The 9,587-nt window shown below is 65.0% G+C and overlaps 1 protein-coding gene across 1 annotated transcript; it reads right to left on the bottom strand.

Annotated features, from left to right (window-relative positions):
* Positions 1-1,340: 1,340 nt before the first annotated feature.
* CHKB (choline kinase beta) lies at positions 1,341-7,347 on the bottom strand. The gene is made up of 11 exons (XM_068168128.1): positions 7,146-7,347; positions 6,440-6,548; positions 5,556-5,669; positions 5,321-5,454; positions 3,667-3,771; positions 3,374-3,432; positions 2,949-3,036; positions 2,744-2,852; positions 2,558-2,664; positions 2,341-2,422; positions 1,341-2,239 (listed from the first exon to the last, which is right to left on the bottom strand). The coding sequence occupies exons 1-11, from the start codon at positions 7,301-7,303 to the stop codon at positions 2,183-2,185; spliced, it is 1,122 nt and encodes a 373-aa protein (XP_068024229.1). The 5' UTR covers positions 7,304-7,347; the 3' UTR covers positions 1,341-2,182.
* Between the last annotated feature and the right edge of the window lie 2,240 nt (positions 7,348-9,587).

The raw sequence follows: 9,587 nt of genomic DNA, 5'->3' as shown, positions 1-9,587 counted from the left end.
CCTGCGGGGCCGCTCCGCCCCTGGGACCGCGGATGGCGCCGGGAACGGGACCGGGACCCCTGCCATGGGACCGGGACCCCTGCCATGGGACCGGCACCGCAACAACGACCAGAACCCCGGGACGGGATCGGGAATGGCACCGGGACTGCCCGGGAGGGGACCAGAACCCCCGGGCAGGGACCGGGCCCCCGGGAAGGGAGCGCAGGATGCCAGGGTGGCACCTGCCCCCAGCCAGACGGACACCCGGGTGCGGCAGCAGGGGTGGCAAAGTTCCAAGGAGGAAGGGGTGTGTCCCAAACAGGGACACGCACCCTGGGATGGGCTCAGCACCCCCGGGCAGGGGCCAGCACTTGCCCAACTGGACCCACACTCTGGGAACAGACTGGCACCCTGAGAGGGGAGCCCTAACCCCCGGGCACCATGGCTGCCTGCCTGTCCCAGAGGTGGATGCCCGTGGCAGGGTTATGAGTGCCCCATCCTGCTCCAGGGGTTGGATCCTGCCAGGGCAGGGCAGTGCCAGGGCAGGGCAGTGCCCTGGTAAGGGAAGGGCAGGCAGAGGTGAGGTCACTGCTGCCAAGACATTGGCCTTGGCCTTCTTGCCTGCTTGGGAGCAGGCCAGAAGCAGCTGCCCACGGTGCCCATGGTGTTTGCCATGCTCACAGTGTCCATCCTGCCCCCAGTGCCCACGGTGCCTGCAGTTCTCATTGTGCCCACACTACCCCCCACAGCTGCAAGTGCCCTTGGAGGAGACCTCTGGCCACCCCAGCCTAAGGTCACAGCCCCCAGCTGGGTGACAGCTGGACCCCAGGGTGGGACCCCTTCCCATGCAAGCTCCAGGGCCTGGTGTAAGGGAGGGAGCCCCCTGGCCCTGCCCTGCAGCATGGCAGTGCCCACAGGCTATAAATAGCTGGTATGTGGATGAAAGGGCAGCTGGGGCTGTGCCAGGGAGGGCTGGGCCCTGGCATCCACCCAGGACAGCACCACCTGCCTGCTGCTGGCAGTTGCTGGTGGGGCAGAGGGAGCTGGGGGGCAGGGGGAGGGGGAAGGGGGGCGGTGGCCCACAGGGAGGCAGCCAAGGAGACCATGGGGAAGGGGACCGTGGCCAGGGGTGGCCTGCAGAGAAGGTGAGGATGAGGAAGGTGGTTGTGGAGATGGTGACCAACAAAGGTGAAGCCCTGGGGTGCAGGGCAAGGAGACCACAGAAGGTGGCCATGAAGAAGTCCCACACCACCCAGCCCCAACCTTTGAGGAGCCAAAGACCCTGGATCCACACAGGCAGCACTTGGGGTGAGGTGGGGAGGGGTCCCCAGCAGCTGCTGTGGGGCAGCCCCCCCACCCTCTGGGACCTCCTGGGGTGCCCTGGGCACACGTGAAAGAGAAGGTAGTGGCCATGGGGCCACCAGGAGCCAGCTGAGGCTGTGTCCCACCGCAGCATTTATTGGTCTGAGGGGAGGTTACATCCTGCTATCGGAGTCGGGGCTGGGGTACAGAGAGCAGACCCTGGCCCCTGGCCACTGTCCCCCAGTCCCTGGCCACTGCCCCGCACCCCAGGAGGCCTGGAGGCCACCAGGCCAGGCCACGAAGCTCACAGGTCCTGCCCCAGAGCTGTGGAGGGGAGGAGAAGGTGGCCCCACAGCAGCCCCTTGAGGGCTCTCAGCACCCCCTGGACCTCCAAGGGGGGTACCCTTGGCAACTGTGCCCACTCTGTGCCACTCACTGGCCAGGGCAGAGGGGTCCCACCAGTGCCCCTCCTCCCCACCCAAACTCAAGACCTGCTCAGTGCCAGCAATGCAGGGACAAGGCTGTGCCATCTCCCCAGCAGCGGCTGTCCCCTTTGCTGGCAGGCACAGACCCCCCTTACTCTACCCACTCCCTTCCCTGCTCCGTGGGGGGTACCTGAAGTGGGCACTAGCCCCCACAAAAGCATCCCAGACCCTCACCCCCCCCAAACCGTTCCAGCCCCCTCCCCAGGGAGGGCACAGCCTGTCCTTATCCTGCCCCACAGCCTGGGCACTGCCAGGGCAAACAGGGGGAGGCTGGGAGGGGGTTCAGGCAGGGCTGGAGGGGTCAGGCAGAGGTGACAGAGGGGGGTCCAGGCAGGGCTGGGGGGGTCAGGCATAGGGGAGGAGGGGTCCAGGCAGAGCTGGGGGGAGGGTCCCACACGGCCCCAGGAGGATCACTCTCAGGAGCACTGTGCCTTGTGCTGGAAATAGGCCTGGAAGCGACTCTCTGCATAGTCCTGGGGGGGTGGGAAAAAGGGAGTTAGGGGTTGCCTGGGACTCCCCCCCACCTCCAGAGCCTCCCAGGGCACCTGCAGCCCCGCCCCAGGGATGCACTCACCAGGTACCCAAAGCTGATGGTGGAGATCTTGGCCTGCAGGATGGACCACAGCCCCCAGAAGAAGTGAGAGGCCAAGGCGAAGCTGGTGGAGAAAACCGACAAAGGGGGGGAGGGGGGAAGGGGGGGTTGGGGATTGCTGCCCCACACTCTGTGCCACCAGCAGCAAGGGGAGTGCACCCCCAGGCCCATGGGGAACTCCCCAGGCCGTGCCCCTCACCGGCTGATCTCGGTGAGCATCTCCTCCTCGGCACGGAGCTGCTCCTCTGGCGTGCTGTCCCCGCAGTGCCCCTCGTCCCCCCACAGGTAGTGCCGGATGAAATGGAGCTGCAGGGGGCGGGCAGCGGGTTGGGGACCTTCCCCACGACACTGCCACCCCCGCTCAAGGCCGGGGGGAGGTCTCTACCTGTTGCTGCCTGCTGGGGTAGTTCTCCGGGGTGGCCTCGAAAAAGGGCCAGGCTGGGTGGGTGTAGTTGTAAACCCACTCACAAAAGTGGTTCCCAATGTCAAAACCCCTGGGGGAAAAAAAGAAGGGGGTGGAGGTGAGCAGAGACATCCCCCCCATGAGCTCCCCTCAGAAGGTTGAGAAGAGAGCCCCTCCCCAGGGGCACCTGTAATTGTAGCTGCTGTACTCGAAATCGATCAGCATCAGCTTCTCCGAGGAGGAGGCCTCGTGCCCCGCCAGCAGCAGGATGTTCCCTGCAGGAATTGGGAGGGATCAAGGCAGGGCTCCTGCCTCTGGGGGCGGGCAAAAGGCTGAGGTTGTGCCCAGAAGGGTTCTGGAGGGCTCCTGGGTGGGGAGCAGAAGGCTGAGGTTGTGCCCAGAAGGGTCCTGGCAGGAGGTGGACAAGGACAAGAGGCCGGCGTTGTACCCAGGGAGGGACCTGGCAGGACTGGGGCAGGGATGGGTGGTTGAGGTTGTGCCCAGAGGGGGCTCAAGTGGGGGTCCTGGAAGGGTCCTTGTGGAGCAGAAGGCTGAGGCTGTGCCCAGGGGATGCCCAGGGGGGTGCTGGTAGGGGCAGGAGGCCACACTCACCTTCCTGGACGTCGTTGTGGCAGAAGACCACAGGCGAGGGGGTGGCCTCCAGCAGCTCCCTGTGGTCAGGGGGCAGATGGCTCAGCAAGGGCAGGGCCACCACTGCCACCAGCAGAGCTCTGGACATGGCTGGGAGCCAGAGGAACCCAGCAGGAGCCCTACCCGTGGATGTGGGGAGACCTCCAGCAGCTCCCACCCCGAGGGGCCGAGGGTGGGAGGCACCAGAAGGACAGCAGAGACCCTCCCTCCAGAGAACCCCCTGAGACCCCTGCCCCACAGCAGCTCAAATCCACCTGAGGTTCCTCATCTCCTCCTGCAGGTTGTAGGTCTTGAGGTGGTTGAACTTCTCCAGCTGCTCCTCCTCAGTGAAGGTGAGCTCTGAAATCTGCTTCAGGTACCTGGGGACAGCAGCCAGGTGGCACAGACACCCCTGAGTGCTGCCATGCCCAGAACCTCCTCCTCTGTCCCCAGCCTGCCTCCGAGGGGCTGCCCTGAGCCCTGTTCCCGTGGGATCTGCCAGTGGTTGGCCAGGAAACTGTCTGAGACCTGGACACCGGGGGCTGAGGGATCTGGGGACAGTTTCTGGCTCCTCACAACTCCCTGACAGGAGGTTGGAACCAGGTGGGGGATGACAGCTCTTGATCTGAGTGACGGGTGAAGAGGAAAAGGCCTCAGGATGCCCAGGGCAGGTTGAGGTTGGCCATGAGGAACAATTTCTGCCCCTTGAGGCTTGTCCAGGCCTGGCCCAAGCTGCCCAGGGCAGTGTTGGAGTCCCCATCCCTGGAGGGGTATCAGAGCTGTGGAGATGTGGTGCTGAGGGCCATGGTGTGCTGGTGCCCTGGCAGTGCTGGGGTAAGGCTTGGACTTGATGGTCTCAACGGAGTTCTCAACCCACTGTACTCTGACCTGCTGAGGCCACAGCTGGAGCCCTGGGGCCACTGCTGGGCTCCCCAGGTCACAGAGACTGGGAGCTGCTGGAGAGAGTCCAGGGGAGGCTGGGAAGATGCTGAGGGGCCTGGAGCAGCTCTGTGAGGAGCAAAGGCTGAGAGCCCTGGGGCTGAGAGCCTGCAGAAGAGCAGCCCCAGAGGCATCAATGCTCAGCAGGAGCTGAAGGAGCTGTGGGGGCAAAAGGCTGGGGCCAGGCTCTGCTCAATGGTGCCCAGGGACAGCACAAGGGCCAAGGGACAGCAAGGGGAAGCCAGGAGGTTCCGTCAGGAGCAACTTGTTTGGTGTGAGGGTGCTGGAGGCCTGGAGCAGGCTGCCCTGAGAGGTTGTGGAGTCTCCTTCTGTGGATCCTTCCAACCCCCCCTGGCCATTGTGCCCCTGGGCAAGCTGCTGTGGGTGGCCTGCTGGAGCAGGAGGGGGTTGGACTGGCTGAGCTCCAGAGGTCCCTTCCCACCCCAGCATGCTGGGATTCCATGAGGGCTTTTCAGCTCTGGACAGGCAGAGGTGCTGATGCCACCACCATGGTGGCTGCCAAATTCCCAGCCAAACCCACAGCAAGTGGAGCACTGATGCCCCAACACCCTGCTATTGCCCATGGTGCCACCGAGGTTGTCTCATCCCAAGATGACAGCAGCCAGAGCAACCAAGGCAAGAATCTGGGGAGGGGGCATGATAAATTCTGCAGGGAAAAGAGGAGAAAAGGTGACTACCAACAACTGCTGGCAGGGTTTGGTGTTGGCAAAGGGAAACTCAACACTTCTGGTGGCCCTGAAGGCTGGGAGATTCAGCAGCACCTGGGTGCCAGCAGGCACCTCCTGGCCACCCTACTGGGAGAAGCACCCAGACTCCCCTAGAGCCCAGCAGCACCTGGGTGCCAGCAGGGGCGTTGGACTGGATGAGCTCCAGAGGTCCCTTCCCACCCCAGCGTGCTGGGACTGGAGGATCTCCAAGCTCTCCTCCATCCCATCCCAACCCCACCCATGCCCCTCAGGCCCCTCTCACCGCTCCATGGTGCCAAAGAGCCAGCTGGGCTCCTTGTTGAAGGGCATGGCCATGCCGTGGAAGCGCGAGAGCTTCACCGCGATCAGCCGCGAGAGGCCGGGCTCCCGCAGCTCCTCCGTGCGCAGCCGCCGGCTCTGGGGGGACAGGCAGCGGGCAGGGGTGCTGGGGAGGGACGGGGGCGCGCCCCCGGGGCGGTGCCCGGCGCGAGGTGGCGCCGGGGACCCCGCGTCCCTACCGGGATGAACTGCTCCAGCCGGCCCTGGGGGAAGACTCCGTAGAGGCGTGGCCCCAGCGCCCGCTCGGCCAGAATGGCGAAGGTGACGCTCTCCAGCACCAGGGAGTCCACGCCCTGCGGGCACTGAGAGTCAGGGACCCCCACCCCGCGGCCCTGACCGCTGCCCCGGCACCCCTGGGCACCCCCTTGTCCCAGTGCACCCCCCAGCCACCAGTGCCCTAGTGTGTTCCCCCCCAGCCACCCCTGACCACTGTCCCCCAGTCACCCCCCATCCAGTGTCCCCCAGTTATTCCCCTGTCCCTGGTCCCTCCCCAGTCCCTTCCTAGTGTCCCCCAGTTATCCCCCTGCTTTCCCTCTTCCCTTCCCAGTGTCCCCCAGTTATCCCCCTGCTTTCCCTCTTCCCTTCCCAGTGTCCCCCAGTTATTCCCCTGCTTTCCTTCATCCCTTCCCAGTGTCCCCCAGTTATTCCCCTGCTTTCCTTCTTCCCTTCCCAGTGTCCCCCAGTTATTCCCCTGCTTTCCCTGTTTTCCCCCGGCTGCTATCCCAGTGTCCCCCCAGTTCCCCACCCCATGCCAGTGATCCTGTTGCCCCCGCAACCAGTGGCCCAGTCTCTCTCCCAGTGGCTCCCTCAACCTGTGCCCCAGTTCCCCTCCAAGGTGCACCCCCAGGCAGCGACTCTTCCCAGTGTTCCCAGTTAGCCTCCCCCACTTAACAGTAGCCCCGCCCAGGATTCCCCCCTCCCCCTTATGGGAGCGCTGCCAGGCCCAGGGTGGACTAAGGGTGATGGAGGAGCCTTGAATGCCTCAAGGGGGTTGCTTTTTGGGGGGTGGTGGTGGGGGAATGTACTGGTCCCAGTGGGGTTACTGGTGGCAGGGGGCACTGACCTGCAGGATGGCCCCATAGACACGCAGCAGCACCTGGCGGGGCTCGTCCCCCACGCTCAGGACGTGCTCCGGCAGGGCACACTTGAAGAGCAGGTTGCTGAGCCCCCCGCTGCGGGCACAGCGCGTCAGGGAGGGGCACTGGGAATGGGGCGGGGCAGAGCTGGGCAGCCCCCCCGGGGCGGTGACAGGAGTGGGAGAGGGGAAACGGGGTGGGGAGGAGTGAGGGATCTGGTAGGAAAGAGGGGCATGGGTGTTGGGGGGGGGGAGTAATTGGGAGAGGGAGTGGGACACCAGTCAGGGGGGCAGCTGGGAGGGAGACTGGGAGAGGGACACCTGCCCAGGGGAGCGACTGGGAGAGGGACTGGAGCAACAGACGGGGAGGGAACGGAAGCGCACTGGGAGGAGGGCAGCTACCGATTGTGAGGAACAGCTTGGGGGGGCACTGGGTCACTGGTCCAGGGACAAACTGTGGGACATTGGGACACTGTTTGGCGATGCCAGAGGAGCACTGGGAGGAACGCTGGTCGGAGGGGCAGCCGGGAGACAATGAGAGAGGGGCTGAGCACCAGGAGGTGAACCGGGACGCTGGGGAAGATGGGGAGGGGGACTGGGCTACTGCTCAGGGGTACACGGAACTGGGGCCCCGGGGTGGACAGGGAGCTGGAGTAGGGAGGACGGGGCAGGGTCTCCCGGTGGCGGCTCGTACCTGATGGGTCCGATAACGAACTCATCGGGCCCGATGAGCTTCCAGGAGCCGGAGAGGAACTCCCGGCACCAGGCGTAGGCCTGTAGGCGGGTGGCGGCGGGCACGGCTGCGGGCATGGCTCCCGCCCCGCTGCCACATCCCGCCGCCGCTGCTGCCATAGCGTTTTGCCCCGGCCCGGCCGGCCCGACCCGCTGGGGGGCGGAGTCGGGGCGCGGCGAGGCGGGGAAAGCTCTAGACCAATAGGAACACGCGCCTGATTACTACGTTCCGAGCTCAACCAATAGAAACTCGCGTCTTGTGATGACGTCAGGAAGCGGGTCCAAGGTGGCGGGGATGCGGCGCAACGTGGAAGTGAAGGCGCGGCTGCGGGAGGGGGTGCAGAATGCGGCCCTGCGGCTCGGCGGGCAGGGCCCAGTGCAGGACCAAGGGCAGCTGCTGGTCCAGGCCGACACCTTCTTCCGTGTGCCGCGGGGACGCCTCAAGCTGCGCCGCACCCCTGTGAGGGCGGGGAGGGCTCGGGTGGGAGGCCTGCCCCTGCCCCTGCCCCTGCCCCTGCCCCTGCCCCTGCCCCTGCCCCTGCCCCTGCTTGTGAACCTGACCTGACCTAACCCTGTCCCTGAGCCGGTGCCTGCCCCAAACCCTACCGGATCCTGATCCTGCCCCAGCCCTTCCTCAGCCTGCCTGATCTGGACCTTGCCCCTGCCCAGTCTTGATCCAACCTGATGCAAACTCTGACTCGTCCTGTCTGGCTCTGACCCTGACCCCAACCCCATCTAACCCTGACCCTGCCTGATCTGGCCTAACCCTTGACCATGCCTGAACCTGGCCCTGCCTCACCTAACTGCCCAATGATGATCCTAACCTGACCCAAGCCCAGCCTGACCCTAACCCTGACCCTGCTTGGTCCTGGCTGACCTCAGCCCTGACCCTTCCTTACTCTGACCTTCACCCTGACCCATCCTGCCTACATACCTGACCCTGATTCACCCACCCTGAGCTGTTCTGCCTGACCCTGATCCTGACTTTCCTTCACCACAACGCTGATCCTGACACTGATCCTAGCTTTCCTTGGTCCTGATGCCCTTGACCCTTAGCCCAGGCCCTGATCCTGACTTTTCCTTGATGCTGCTCTGATGCTGTCTTTCCTTATCCCTGACTCTCAGCCTGAGCCTGACTTTCCTTGTCCCTGACTCATCCCAGCTTTCCTTGCCCCTGACTTTCATCCTGATCCTGATCCTGACTTCCTTGCCCCTGCCAGGCAGGCCAGGGGGAGCTGATTTTCTACGAGCGCCCTGACACCACAGGCCCCAAGCTCTCCACCTTCACCATCGTCCCCACGGATGACCCTGACGGGCTGGAGGTGAGCACTGAGACCCCCTCATCCCCCCCACCAAAACCCCCAAACCCTTCACGGGCACCCTGGGGCGCTGCCTGGTGCCCTGGGCTGTGCCAGCAGGTGCCAGAGCAGCTGTGTGGCCGTGCCAGGCGGTGCTGGGGCAGGCGCTGGGCGTGCTGGGGGTGGTGAGGAAGCGGCGGCGCCTCTTCCTGTGGGGCCAGACCCGGGTGCACCTGGACAGCGTGGAGGGGCTGGGGGACTTCCTGGAGCTCGAGGTGAGTCTGGCGGGCACAGGTGCCAGCCTAGGGGGCACCTCGAGGGGCTCACGCCCACCCCTAACTCTGGCTGTGCCCACAGGTGGTGCTGAACGAGGGACAGAGTGAGGAGGATGGGCAGCACCTGGCACAGCAGCTGCTGGGGGAGCTGGGGGTGCCTGAAGATGACCTGATCTCTGGGGCATACCTGGACCTGCTGCTGGGCATGGGCTAGGTGGGCAACGGGACTTGGCAGGGTTCCCACAGCATGGGCAGAGCCCCCCCCTGTGCCACCCACTGCCTGGGCTGTGATGGTTCTGAAGGTGGTGGAGATGCAGCCACCCCATAGCTGCCACACTGTGCCCACCCCACAGACAACTGTTGTTCCATGCTGACCACGTCCACAGCTGCCACCTTGTGCCCACCCCACAGACACTGCCCTGTGCCCACCCCATGCACAGCCACCACCCCCTGCCCACCCCACAAACACTGCAACCCTGCCTCACCTCATGACTACTGATTCATGCCCACCCCACCTATGGCTGCCATCCCATGCCCACTACACAGACACTGTCCCTTGCCCACCACACAGGCAGCTGCCCCACACCCAGACCCCAAGTGCCTGCCACCTCATGCCCACCCTACCCATGGCTGTTGCCTTATGCCCACCACACAGGCAGTTGCCACCCCGTGCCCACCCTACACCCACCCCATCCCCTTCCCTTTTGATACACAATAAAAACTGGGCACTGCTGGCATCTGTTTGAGCACCACTGGCACCTGTGTCTGTGTCTGGCTGATCTGGTGGGCACTGGGGCCTCAGGATTAGGATTAGGATTAGGGGGGGGGGGG

This window comes from Melanerpes formicivorus, unplaced genomic scaffold (genome assembly GCF_026170545.1).
Source record: "Melanerpes formicivorus ecotype bairdi unplaced genomic scaffold, bMelFor1.0.p_v2 SCAF_132, whole genome shotgun sequence".
In the NCBI taxonomy this organism is placed as follows: Eukaryota; Metazoa; Chordata; class Aves; order Piciformes; family Picidae; genus Melanerpes; species Melanerpes formicivorus.
The sequence above is the reverse complement of the archived record's forward strand: the minus strand, read 5'-3'. Positions and strand labels throughout refer to the sequence as shown.

Coding starts and splice junctions, on each gene's coding strand:
- CHKB (XM_068168128.1), bottom strand. CDS start 7,303: ATGGCAGCAGCGGCGGCGGGATGTGGCAGCGGGGCGGGAGCCATGCCC. Junction 3,433..3,666: donor GAGGAGATGAGGAACCTCAG/GTGGATTTGAGC, acceptor CCCTGACCACAG/GGAGCTGCTGGAGGCCACCC. Junction 2,240..2,340: donor CCATCAGCTTTGGGTACCTG/GTGAGTGCATCC, acceptor CCACCCCCCCAG/GACTATGCAGAGAGTCGCTT.